The sequence below is a fragment of the Chiloscyllium punctatum genome, chromosome 3 (assembly GCF_047496795.1).
Source record: "Chiloscyllium punctatum isolate Juve2018m chromosome 3, sChiPun1.3, whole genome shotgun sequence".
In the NCBI taxonomy this organism is placed as follows: Eukaryota; Metazoa; Chordata; class Chondrichthyes; order Orectolobiformes; family Hemiscylliidae; genus Chiloscyllium; species Chiloscyllium punctatum.
Window position 1 is genome coordinate 148,366,038 of NC_092741.1, and position 13,723 is coordinate 148,379,760.

At 40.1% G+C, this 13,723-nt stretch overlaps 1 protein-coding gene across 2 annotated transcripts in view; it reads right to left on the reverse strand.

The window, feature by feature from the left end:
- The window catches only part of LOC140466452 (structural maintenance of chromosomes protein 6-like), an 84,331-nt gene that overhangs the window by 17,429 nt on the left and 53,179 nt on the right, over positions 1–13,723 (reverse strand). For both annotated transcript variants that reach the window (XM_072561977.1, XM_072561976.1), the window contains exons 17-22: positions 13,105–13,265; positions 6,815–6,950; positions 6,639–6,719; positions 6,283–6,453; positions 6,048–6,185; positions 3,985–4,130 (exon numbers count right to left, since the gene is read on the reverse strand). In XM_072561977.1, the coding sequence (XP_072418078.1) occupies positions 3,985–4,130; positions 6,048–6,185; positions 6,283–6,453; positions 6,639–6,719; positions 6,815–6,950; positions 13,105–13,265 (833 nt within the window). The remainder of the gene's footprint in view (positions 1–3,984; positions 4,131–6,047; positions 6,186–6,282; positions 6,454–6,638; positions 6,720–6,814; positions 6,951–13,104; positions 13,266–13,723) is intronic.

A 13,723-nucleotide genomic window follows, 5' to 3' on the forward strand; every position in this document is an offset into this window, starting at 1 on the left:
AAACAGTGCCATCGAACCATAAGGAAATTTTGAGATTTTGACTTTATGCTTTCCTGAAAATTTATCTGACATCGCTGTCTAAGAATTTAAACTCAGTGTTGGATTGCTGTTGTGATAAGGCAAAGCAGTAATTAATGACTTAACGATTTAGAAAGGAAATCTAAAGGTCATATCTTGTGTGAGCAGGGTACTTGCTAAAATTAACAAACGTGGGCAAAAGCAGCTCACCAGAAATTGTGTTAGAATAGAGGTCATATAAGCTGTGATTACTTGTAGAGTTAAAAGAATTGAAAGATATTTTTAAGAAGAATTTTGATAATGTTAGCAAATAATTACACTATGCACATCAATGCATCACACACTTTACAGTTAAATTATGATTCATTACATTGCACTGCAAAGAGATGGAAGGATGTCAGTTGACACTTGCAATACAAAACACAAACAATATCATGGTAAAACCACAATCAGAGAAATGGTACTCTTGCCAGCAAAGTGTGACTTATAAATTGCAAATTTTGCAGACTTATTATAATAAACACAACGAATGTGGGCAGGAAAGGAGACAATGTATGGAGAATGACATCAATTTGAGCCAATCATATTAACTATGAAAAACTACAACCTAATAAGGTAAGGCAGCGGTACTCCAAGAAGGGCAAGTAAATCTTCGACATCACTGATGTGGAAACGTTGACTCAAGACTGACCAAGCTCAACAGAACACAGCAAGAAAGAAAGATTATCCTAGTCAACTGGATAATCATGAACAGTGTTCCAGAGTGAAGTGACTTTTTTTGTTAATTCACTCTCAGAATATACACATCTGACTGTGCCTGCATTTAATGCCCATCTCCAGTTGCCATGGAGCAAGCTGTAGTAAGCGGTCTTCCTGAATCACTGCAGTCTGTAGGATAGAATGACACCAACAGTGCTGTTTGGAAAAATGTTCCAGGATTTTAACCCAGTAAGAATGAAGGAATTGTGATATACTTGTAAGACAGATAGTGTGCCTTGGAGGGGAACCTAATGGTGATATATCTGCCTCTTTTGTCTTTCGAGGTGATAGAGGTTGCAGTAGAGGTGCAAGGGATGCCAATCAGATGGGTCTCTTTGTCCTGAATGGTGTCAGCTTCTTGAGTGATGTTGGAGCAGCAGTCATCAAGGTAAGTGGACAGTATTCCATCACATTCCTAACTTTTGCCTTGTGGACTGTGAACAGACATCAGAGTCAGGTAATGAATTATTTGCCTCAGAATACCTGGCCACTGACATGCTCTTATAGCCACAGTATTTTTTATATTTCTAGTCTAGTTCAGTTTCTGGTCAGTATCCTGCAGGATATTGATACTGGGGATTTATCAAGCATAACATCATTGAAAGTCAAAAATATCAAGAGAAGATGGTTAGATTCTCTCTTGTTGGAGTGTCTTGCTGGAGTTCCCTCACTAATTGCATTGTGGGTCAACCCACAACAGGTGGACTGCAGCAGTTCAAGTACACAGATCACCACCAACTTCTCAAGGGCAGCTCGGGGCAGGCAATAAATGCTGGCCCAATTAAATCCCACAAATAAATAAATTATAAAAAGATGGATACTGCCTGGTATTAGTGTGCCAAGAATGTTTTTAAGCATCACAATGTACTTAATGTGAGTAACTTAAATTCTGAAACATGTGCCAACATTTATACACAGTATTCTAACTAAACGCAATAACTTCATGATGTATCACATGAACACCATTAAAGAAATGTCAATATATTTACTCTGTTCATGTGACCTTTCCTCAGTATGGCTTGCTCTCACTACAACGACCTGACCGTTGCCATCCTTGGCTCCTAGTATTACTTTCCACTCTGACACACGGCACCAACACCACCTGCAGCCATCTCCACACTTGCCCCCCACCCCCCAAAACCAGGGCTGTCCCACCTAGCCTTACCTTTTGCTCTCTAATCCAACTTATGCCCCTGGGCTGCCTCTTCTTCCTTCACTCATTTTGAACTCACATTTAAGTCCTGAGCTCTACCTAGTGGCAGATGTTCATCAGTATAGGTAGTCCTCAGACCTCGGCTGATGCCTGCACTAACCAAGTGGCCAATTTCTGCCACTAGATGGAGCCTGATCAAAGTAAAAGTAATATATGGCATTGCAAATTGTACTTCTTTAATATTGAGTTTTATGTTGAAAGTTATTTCAGCAGAAATGCACAGCACTGCACATACATGACAATATGGTCCAGATAGGAGAAAGATGAAACACTTGGTAAGGATAAACAAGGCAAGAGATATAAGATGAATAGTAGCTTCCTAAGGAGGACCAAGGCAAATAGAGACATTGATATTCATGTCCACCAATCCCAGAAGTGAATGAAGGAGCAAATTACTGCAGATACTGGAATTTGTACTGAACACAAGAAATGCTGGAGATCACTTTGGGTCAGACAGCATCCATGGAGTGAGTGAGAGAGATAGCAAGCTAATGTTAGTGCAGATGACTCTTCATGACCGGTGGATAAAGTGGTTAGGAAGACACAACAATGCTTGTCTTTATTAGCCAGGGCATGAAGTATAGGAGCAGGGATGTCAGATTGGAAGCATATTAAACATTGGATAGGCCATAGCTTGAGTATTGTATGTAGTTCTGGAATTCACATTATTGGAGGGATGTGATTGCATTAAAGAGGATACAGAGAAGATTTACAAGGACGTTGCCTGGGCTGGAGTTTTAGTTAGGAGGATATAGATTGGAGTTATTTTCCTTAGAACAGAGGAGACCTGGGCAGGTGGAAAGATTGAGATAGTCAAAATCATTGGGGGTAGGGGTAAGCTGCATGGATAGGCGAAGACTTCTCTCTTTGTTGGAGGGGTCATTGACCGGGGGGGGTATACATTTAAGGTAAAAGGCAGGAGATTTATAGGGACACGAGGAAAAGATTTTTCACCCAGAGAACATGGGAACCTCGCTACCTCTAAATTGTTGGAGGTTGAAATCCTCATGTCATTTTAGTATGCTGAAGCATAAAACGATGGAAAAGGAGATAAAATAGTTCGGCGCTAAGTTTTGATTGGTGCAGACATGTGATGGGCTGAAGGGCTTTTTCTGTGTAGACTTCAATGACATTTTCTGAGGTAAGGTACATTTGAAGTAACTAAAATCTAGCTTTAACCGATTAGTTGACCACTCCATCCTTCACAAAATTATTTTACTTCATTGTGATTTTCAGGAAAGCAGCAATGATTTTTATTGGGGACTTATTGTAATCAGAACCAAGAGTCCAAAACTGACTTAAAGATTAAAATACCACCAGTGCATATGTGCAACAGTGAAAATGCAGTTTGATAATGTGTAACAAAACTGAAAAATAACATTGTAAATTTGGAGAAATACTTGACGAAGATATGCACCTTTAATGCTATAACATTTTGAAATGGTTACTTGAAGCTAAGACAATTTAGAAAGGCAAAAGGAGAAAATTGAGGAAAATTATCCCAAGATGGTTAACAACAATAGTAGTACAACAACAATGCCCAATATTGGAGCAACCAAGCAATACAGAACTGTGAGAAAATAGATTTCAAATAAAAATACTGAAGTGTTGATACTGATATGACTTTTAAAGAAAACCATTTTATTCAAAATAATTCCTTTTCCTTCCCTCTTAAATTCTATGGTCTCCATCAGTTCAATCTCTTCTGACACAGCATTGCAGTAACAAAAAAAAGCATGTCCTACAAACATCAATCTTCTAACCAACATAACCAAAAGTTATATAATTTTATTCTTGTTTTGGGATCTTGTGGTGTGCAAATTGGGCGTTTCCATAAATTACTATGTTGACTATACTGCATAAGTAATTCACGGGTTATTAAATACTTTGCAACATCCTGAGTCTGTAAAAGGTTTCAAAGAAAGGAACGGTTCTCAAAATGAAAGAAAATATGATCTTTCGTTTGTTGAGTTCATTAGAAATAGAACAAATACCTGGTAATTTCTTCCTTGTTCCCATGGCGCTCTTGCTCTGTGCTGATCCTCTCTCTCAGTCGGTTGATCTCCACGTCAATACTTTTGGGAGTTCTGACAACCTCCAATCGCTCTGCATAAATCTGCTTGGCTTTAGCAGTATTTTCCTGGAATAAACAAGATAATAAGGATTTGAGGAAGTGAAATAGAGCACTTTGCATCATAATCTCATTCCAACTACCAGATGTACCATCCATAATATCTATACGCCTATGCAAGTTTGCAAGGAAAGAAATTCCTGTTTTTGTACAGTTGCATGTCACATACATGTTCAAACCTTCTCAGCTGAGCAATTTCTACAGAGAATGGCAAATTCAGCAGGAGTACGCTAAGATGCACTTTCTATTCAAATACTGTCCACTCTCTAACATTTAAAAAGCCAAAAGAATATCTATTTTTTTTTTAAATCTCAGTGGGTTTGATGGTGAATTTTGATATTTCCACTATTAGGAAATATTATCATTCTTCAAGGATAAGAGATCACAACTTGAAGAAAATTATTTTATTTTAGAAACAGAGCTGTGATATTAAGAAATTGCTTGTCACAAGCTGAGATAGAGACCACTAGTACTTTAAAGTGCAATTGGAAAAAATTTAGTGGAGAATAATTTAGTGTTATTAGACCACAACAAGGCAGCTAAATTAGTTTGATTGTTGCAACAAAAAGACACACACTGAACTAAAAGGCTCCTTCTGTGCTATTAACATTTAGGCAATTGCTCTCCAGAGTTCAGTCTAAGCTCAGGATGTTATTGCAAATCACAACACCATGGTTATAATATTTCCTAGCTGAAAGAAAATCCCAGCAGTATTTGGACAGCCCCACTTAAATAGTTCAGTGTTGAGGAAGCAGTACATTCTAACCAATGGCTATTTTGTAGTATCTATCTTGTGATAATTGCCAGTCCTGATCTTGACTGACTCAGTAGCAGGAATCGTAAAATCAGAAACAACAGGATAGCTGTACAGAGAAAATATCTCAATGTCAGCACAAAGACTTAGGACCAAACTCGGATAGAGCGTTCCTATTGAAACAAAGCAGTCTCAAAAGCAGAGGAGAAAGGGAGGACTGCAGATGCTGGAGATCAGAGTCAAGAGTATGGCGCTGGAAAAGCTTGAGATATCGTCTTTCCTGCTCCTTGGATGCTGCCTGACCTGATGTGTTTTTCCAGTGCCACACTTTTGACTCCGATCTCCAGCATCTGCAGTCCTCTCTTTCTCCTCTGCTTTTGAGACTGCTTTGTTTCAATAGGAACGCTCTATCAGGGTTTGATCCTAAGTATTCTGAAAGGATATCTGCTTGGTGGAGGAGGAAGCTCTTCAAGTGAATTTGCAAGTTTTGTGGCACCATTTCAATTTGCAAGTGTATCAAAATATTGCAAAATACGAAGTAACTGATTTTATGGAATTATTTTAGCAGTTTTTTTCTACAATTCAACAAGTTTTCAATAAAAGATAAGTCCCACATCACGGGAAGGTGACAGGGTCAAACTCCAATCTCAGTTTGACCAACACAAGCTCAACAGTAAGTTATATCCTCAGAATCTTTAGTTATGGGAAGGTACAAGTTAAATAATATTTAATTGTCTGATCTCAGGGTCAGATTCAGCTGTAATGTGTTTTGTATGATCTGAAATTCTCTCCTCCAGAGATTAGTGGAAATTGAGTCACCGAATATAGTCTAGCTAAATCAGATAGATTTATGATCAGCATTACAGTAGAGGTTTATGGAGGGCAAACAGGAAAGTGAAGTTGGGCTACAGTCAGATTAACCAATATCTAGGGCTGTGTGTTCATTTATACAACTTAAAAACATGACTGAAAAATATCAATCAATATTTAAGAAAAAAGTCACTTAAACTAGTCAAACTACAGATAACATAGTCAAACAATTTCAGAATAAGTCAAATCAAAAAAATGCAAAATTTATGCTAATACTTTTACCACACAATGACTTTTATTTTACAAAAATGTTCTGATGTTTTAGCAGGTGATCACTCACAAAATGAAAAATCTGTGTATACCTCCAAAACCTTTTCTTTACTTTCCAGGTTCTCTTTTAGCTTATCTATTCCCTCCAAGTGTTCTTTTCTTTTCTCGTCATAATGTCTTTTATGATGTTTACATTTTCCAACTTCTGTGTCAATCTTACTTAGCTCATCCTGTTTTGAAGAAATGTAGGTAATTTTAAAATTGAATACTTACAATTCTGTAACAAGCCAAGAAAAGTTGAAAAAACTGTACACAATCAATTTGCACCTTAATTGGATCAGCTCCTTCAGCTATTAAATTGATCTTCTCCTTCACCTCTTTGTACCTTTGTTCAGCCTCATTCACTATCTTTCGGTGCTCATCCATATCTTTCCTGGCTTCTTCCAGCTTATTCCTGCCAGACACAATTCTGTGCCAGATATCTTGTACTTCTTCTTCCTACATTTTGTTGTTTTAAAAATAAAGAAAGTGAAGAGTCAATTAGAAGGAAATCAGTTCTCATCCAAACTTCTATGAATGGTTTATCTTCATGCAATCTCAAATCACCAGAAGTTCATTTTAAGCACTATTTCAAAGTGTAACGCACAAGCCTAAACTAATTCAAAAATGGTCAAGACACTTACCAATGTGGAAATGTCTACAGACTGTGGCTCATCCACATTCTCCAAATCTGAAATTTCTAGCTTTATTTTTGTCATACTTTCCTAAAAAAAAATTGAAAAATATATATAAAGGTCATTTTTCTTCTCTTCTAGAAGTACATCCAATTATGTTTTGGTTCTAAATTTTAGCTACAGACCTGGATTTTCCTCTTTTGCATCTGTTTCATTTTCATCTGAGTTTCATTTATCCGAATTTCTTCTATTATTGAGTGCAATCGTTGCTGAAAATGTGACAACTTAGCCATCTTGTTGCTCACTTCCATTTCGAGTTGACTGTAATATAGAAAACAAACTTCTGCGATCAAATCACATTTCTAGAAAACAAATGATAGTTAACACAAATTCACAGAGTCAGAGATGTACAGCATGGAAGCAGACCCTTCGGTCCAATTCATCCATGCTGACCAGGTATCACAACGTAATCTAGTCCCATTTGCCAGCACTTGGTCCACATCCCTCTAAATCCGTTCTATTCATATATCCATCCAGATGCCTTTTAAATATTTTAATTGTACCAGCCTGCACAACTTTTTCTGGCAGCTTTTTCCATACACACACCACCCTCTGCATGAAAAAGGTGCCCTTAGGTCCCTTTTATATCTTTGCCCTCTCACCCTAAACCTGTCCTCCAGTTTTGGATTCACCCACTCCAAGGAAAAGACCTTGTCTATTTACCCTATCCATGCCCCTCATGATTTTACAAACCTCTATAAGGTCACCCCTCAGCCTCCAACACTCAGGGAAAACAGCCCCAGCCTATTCAACTTCTCCCTCTCGCCCAATCCTGGCAACATCCTTGCAAATCTTTTCTAAACCTTCCAAAAGTGGCCTAAACAAATATCCTGTACAGCTGCAACATGACCTTGCAACTCCTATTCTCAATGGTCTGACCAATTTTTACCTTTGTCCAACTACACTCAAGTACTGTAATACAAGATGTAAACTTGTGGCACAGTGGTTAGCACTGCTGTCTCACAGCACCAGAGACCCAGGTTCATTTCCCGCCTTAGGCAACTCTGTGTAGAGTTTGCACATTCTCCCAGTGTCTGCGTGGGTTTCCTCCGGGTGCTCCGGTTTCCTCCCACAGTCCAAAAATGTGCAGGTTAGGTGAATTGCCCATGCTAAATTGCCCGTAGTGTTAGGTGAAGGGGTAAATGTAGGGGAATAGGTCTGAGTAGGTTGCATTTCGGCGGGTCGGTGTGGACTTGTTGGGCCGAAGGGTCTGTTTCCAGACTGCAAGTAATCTAATATAATCTAACTTTCTTAATGGCATGTTCCAGTATATTCTGAACTTTCAGTCAATACTTCAAAAATTCCAAATACATACAAATCATTAAGATGGTCACTACATGAGACCATGAGGTCCAATGCCTCCCAAATCTCAAGCAAATACTGAAATATAGATCCCAAAAGAGAAAATGCTGGAAAATCTCAGCAGGTCTGGCAGCATCTGTAAGGAGAGAAAAGAGCTGACGTTTAGATTCTAACCGACCCTTTGTCAATGCTGGTTTCAGATTCCAGCATCTGCAGTAATTTGCTTTTATATTGTAATATAGATGTTCACAGCCAGTGATTTCACATCTGCTTTTGATTAAAGATAGATCATCTTTAATCTTCAAACAGCAACATTTCAGCCAACCCATATTTCTATTTCAACATGGACTAAAATATTAAAACTCTATGTTTGTTAGACAAGTGCAATTTTTCATTCTAATATTCTAAAATTCTAACATTTTCCTCATTCAGGCCAGGCTGGTTGCGCATAAAGCTGTCAAACAGCAGTACAAGATGCGTAATTACCATGTCACACCTTTTGGAAAAAAAGTCTTTGAACAAGTACAAATCGTAAAATCCCTAGTGTGGGAATGGGCCATTTGGCCCAACATCCCACACTGACCCTTTGAAGAGTATCCCACCCAGACCCATTCCCCTACCTGTATTACCCGACATTGCCCCTGACAAATGCACCTAAGCCTATCTACCCCTGAACACTATGTACAATTTAGCATGTCCAACTCACCTAACCTGCACACCTTTGGATTGTGGGAGGAAAGCGGAGCACCCAGAGGCACGGGGAGAATGTGCAAACTCTACACAGAGCAACAATCGCCCAAGGCTGGAATCGAACCCAGGTCCCTGGCACTGTGAGGCAGCAGTGCTAACCACTGCGCCACCGTGCCATCCCATGAGGAGGAACTGATTTTAAGCCATGCTTTTAGAGGTACCTACATCATTTTAAAGTGACCAAAATTAACATGTCTCAAAAGATAGCATTGCCAAAAGTTCTGAGAAAACAATTTGTGCTCTACATTCAGAGGGATGCAGGATTCCATGAGATGCTCATGAAGGTTATAGTTGATGAAGCAGAGCTACTTTTCCCTCAGCAGAATTTCCTCAAGGGGGCAAGGCCACTCAGATGGTCAGTGCAGTGCTTGGCAGGTGACACAGTTCCCAGCTTTGACTTTTGTTTTCCAACCTTAGCAAAGAATGTGGAAATTTCAAAGGCTCCAGGTACTGAAGAGTTATTCCCACTGTATCAAATTCCCCATTAAGTAACAATTGGCCAGGGCCCTAGGTGCACTTGGCTCAATTAATATTTAGCACAACTTCTGAGAATGAGGGCAACAGCATAAGAGAGTAAGACGCTAATGCACTACTTAAACGTAAACTAGTCACATTTCAGTTACAATTGTCTGTTCAATATCTATCTAAGTTCAAGACTGTAGAGACCACAACTATACTGTTGCTTGGGCATCTCTGCTGCAACAATCTCTACACAGGATATGATCTGGCAGCTAAGTATGGCAAAGGAGCAGAAGCTGAGTTCCTCTATCCACGTTTAGCCTGGAACCTTACTGTGGGCAAAAGACAGATTGCCCACAGACACCACTGAGGAAGGGATGCTCCACCTTACCAGCCTTAGCCTCCATTTCACCGTCAATGTTCCTGGTGCCCTTAATGTGAGGCTTTGTCTCTTCCTCACCCCAGGTCTTCTCCCCAAATAACTTCTCATCTTCAGGCAGCAGAAATGAGGGGACGTCAGCAACACATGCACAAGCACGAGGTTGTCTTTGTGTGGAATTTTGCAATGTCGATTGCACATGCTTTCTGTAACCCATTGTGGCGAGCTGACACACAAACTGGGTCAGCACACGCCCCTTTGGGCCAGCGTGCATGAATGGGGGCTACTTTGGCACAATGGAATATCACATTTGTTTTACAATATAGAGCATCGTCTGCCATTGCAATGGGATAGGAAGTCAGCACCACACTGCCAAGAGATGCTTGTGCAATGTTACAATGTCACTTGTTGCTGAGCTCCGGTCACTGCCGTGCCATAAGCTCAGGTCACAAAAGATTTAGAAATCTGATGATCATAGCAGATATACAAATGCAGTTACATTCAACATATGTGCCTACCACTTTCATGCATTCACAAGCCTTCACGATTTTGACATCTGCATATCACAGGTCATAAAGCTTTCACCAAAAGTAACAGTTCCACGACGGAATATTCCCTTTTCCTGGACTTTATTACAGATTCCAAGGGATTTGTTTTTAAACTCTAACTGTAAAACAACCTGAGATGGGACCCCACATCCCGTTATTCTACGGATATGAAAAAACACTTCCTTAAATACAAACGTACTGATCACAGGCAGTAAAGAAGAACACCAATTCAATCCATGACATTACTAATAACACTTCAATGAACTCAGGCAAAACATTAGTATATGACCTTTAAACAGTGTCCCATGGAGAAGCTGGCCCCTAATGGTGAATCTGCACACAAGAATTGTGAATTCAATTTCACCAACTCCCTGGTATTTACAGAGCAAGGTGCATACTTAATAGTGAACCAAAGATCTGGCAAACAACAGAATTTGATAATTTTCTCGAAGTGTGAAATTATACACAAATAGAACTGAAGAGTCACAGAACATGGAGATGTAGTGGACAACGAAGAAGGTTACCTCAGATTATAACGGGATCTTGATCAGATGGGCCAATGGGCTGAGAAGTGGCAGAGGAAGTTTAATTTAGAAAAATGTGAGGTGTTGCATTTTGGGAAAGCAAAGCTTAGCAGGACTTATACACTTAATGGTAAGGTCAGAGGGAGTGTTGCTGAACGAAGAGACCTTGGAGTGCAGGTTCATAGCTCCTTGAAAGTGGAGTCACAGGTAGATAGGATAGTGAAGGCAGCGTTTGGTATGCTTTCCTTTATTGGTCAGAGTATTGAGTACAGGAGTTGGGAGGTCATGTTGCAGCTGTACAGGACACTGGTTCGGCCACTGTTAGAATATTGCGTACAATTCTGGTCTCCTTCCTCACAGCACCAGGGACCCAGGTTCAATTACAGCCTCGGGCGACTGTCTGTGTGGAGTTTGCGCATTCTCCCCGTGTCTGTGTGGGTTTCCTCCGGGTGCTCCGGTTTCCTCCTTTAGTCCAAACACGTACAGGTCAGGTGAATTGGCCATGCTAAATTGCCCATAGTGTTAGGTGAGTTAGTCAGAGAGAAATACATCTGGGTCAGTTACTCTTCAAAGGGTCGGTGTGGACTTGTGGGGCTGAAGGGCCTGCTTCCACACTGTAGGGAATCTAATCTAATATCCAACACTAACATGGCTTTGAAGATTTTATTATTTAAACAATGTTTACCTCATTAATAGTTAATCATAAAAAGTGTATGAAGTAGCTCTCAAAAAATAACAAGCAAGGTGAAATCAGAGTGGGAAACACGATGATATTGTACCTCTCCATAGCTCAGTTGCACCACTAACATACTGAACAGCAGCACTACCCGATTCTTCATTCTCTAAAGTTTCACAAAATTACAACTAAAACTTTTTTCAGGTTGTGGAAACCTTGCATTCATTTTAGCTTCTTCATTTATTATGCCACCCTTACTCAAACATTGACATATTCAGCACTGAACAATTTGGAATCGTTACTAAACATGAACACAAGACCAAGATGAAGGAAGGGTGGGTAAGTTTTTCTTTATTATTAATTCACAGGATGTGGACATCACTGGTTGGGCCAGTATTTATTACCCATTCCTAATTGCCAAGAGCGCAATTAAGTGTCAACCACTTGGGCGGCATGGTGGCACAGCGATTAGCACTGCTGCCTCACAGCGCCAGAGACCTGGGTTCAATTCCCGCCTCAGGCGACTGATTGTGTGGAGTTTGCACATTCTCCCTGTGTCTGCGTGGGTTTCCTCCGGGTGCTCCGGTTTCCTCCCACAGTCCAAAGATGTGCAGGTCAGGTGAATTGGCCATGCTAAATTGCCCGTAGGGTTAGGTAAGGGGTAGATGTAGGGGTATGGGTGGGTTGGGTTGCGCTTCGGCAGGGCGGTGTGGACTTGTTGGGCCGAAGGGCCTGTTTCCACACTAAGTAATCTAATCTAATCTAATCTAATCTAATTGTTGTAGGTCTGGAGTCACACGTAGGTTATACCAGGTAAGGATGGCTGCTTTCTTCCCCAAAGGTCATTGGTGAAACAGATGCTTTTCCAACAATTCACAATGGCTTCAATATCATCACTAGACTCTTAATTCCAGATAGTTATTCAATTCAAATTTCACCACCTGTCATGGCAGAATTCAAACCCAGGCCCCAAAAGCATTAGCAGAGTCTCTGGATGAATACTGTAGCGACTACATCACGAGGCCATTCCCTCCCCTAAAGTGGCAGAGTACAGAGGATGAAGGGGACATAGGATGTGCAGGATCTAATCCCTAAGGTATTGCACACAGTTCAGGTCACTACACTACCAAAAGGATGTGGATGTTTGGGAGAGGGTACAGAAAAGGTTTACCAGGATGCTGCCTGGCACGGCAGATTTTAGCTAATGAACAAACGAATCCGAAGATTGATTCACTGAATGAAAGAATGAATTAATAAATGGATCCAAAGAATGATCCATTGAATGAATTAATTAATGAATGAAGGGCAACCTGAGGGAAGCCTGATTGCGAATGGCATGGAGAGTTTGGAAATTATGAAGCTTTTTCCCAGGGTGGAGGGATCAATTACTAGGGGACACAGGTTCAAGGCAGGGTGCGTGTGCCTAGTGTGTCTGTGTGGAGGAGAAAGTTTAAAACAGATGTGCGAGGTAAGTTTTTAACAAAGGGTGGCAAGTGACTGGAATATGCTACCAGAGGAGCTGGTAGAAGCAAATACAATAGCACCACTCAAGAAACACCTGGACAAAAACATGAATAGGAAGGCAATAGAGGGATACAGATCCTCCAAGTAAATACAGCTTTAGTCTGGCAGGGCAAATTGTATTGGCGTAGGGTTGGAGGGCCAAGGGGCCTGTCGTTGTGCTGTACTTTCCTTTGTTCTCTTATGATTAAAGACCTATTGCTCTAGCCTTCATATTTCTCAAAGTTGTAATACCAATACAGAGAGATTTACGAACCTGATTTCTGATTCCACGTCACCACCCAAGTATCTTGCCCTGTCTGTTTCTGAGGAGTAGTAGCGGTTGGGAAAAACCTGGTCACCTGCTGCAGTAAAGGCTTCTCTGCAGTTTGCGGGTGGTCTTTGCTGCTGCATAATTTCGCGAGCTCTGCTGTTACTCTAGAAACGAAACAGCATATATTTAGTGTCTTACTAGAATTCATTTAGTCTAAATGGCTTTCTTCAGACAAATTCTAATACAAAACTACTCACTGTTCTACAAAGGGCAATGAAATGATCTGTTGGGTATATTAACCTCTGATACTGTAATAAAAACCATACATCTCATCCAGATTTGACTAGCAAGTTAGCATTCCATATAGTATAATGCAATTCCAAATAGCAGTGAGCTGGATCATAGACTGCAGTGAAACCAACTCTCACTAATATCTGAAGTTGGCATATAGAAGTGGAAATATATTTTTTAAATCCAGGGCAAATAACATTATTGCAATTTATTTAGTGATGTATTTCTAATGAATGCATTAATCCCAAACTTTGAACAAATGAAAATGAAATCTGGTCCTGGTAAATGGCAAATTCCCCAAAAAAGAAAATTGGTTACAATTTTCCAAAAT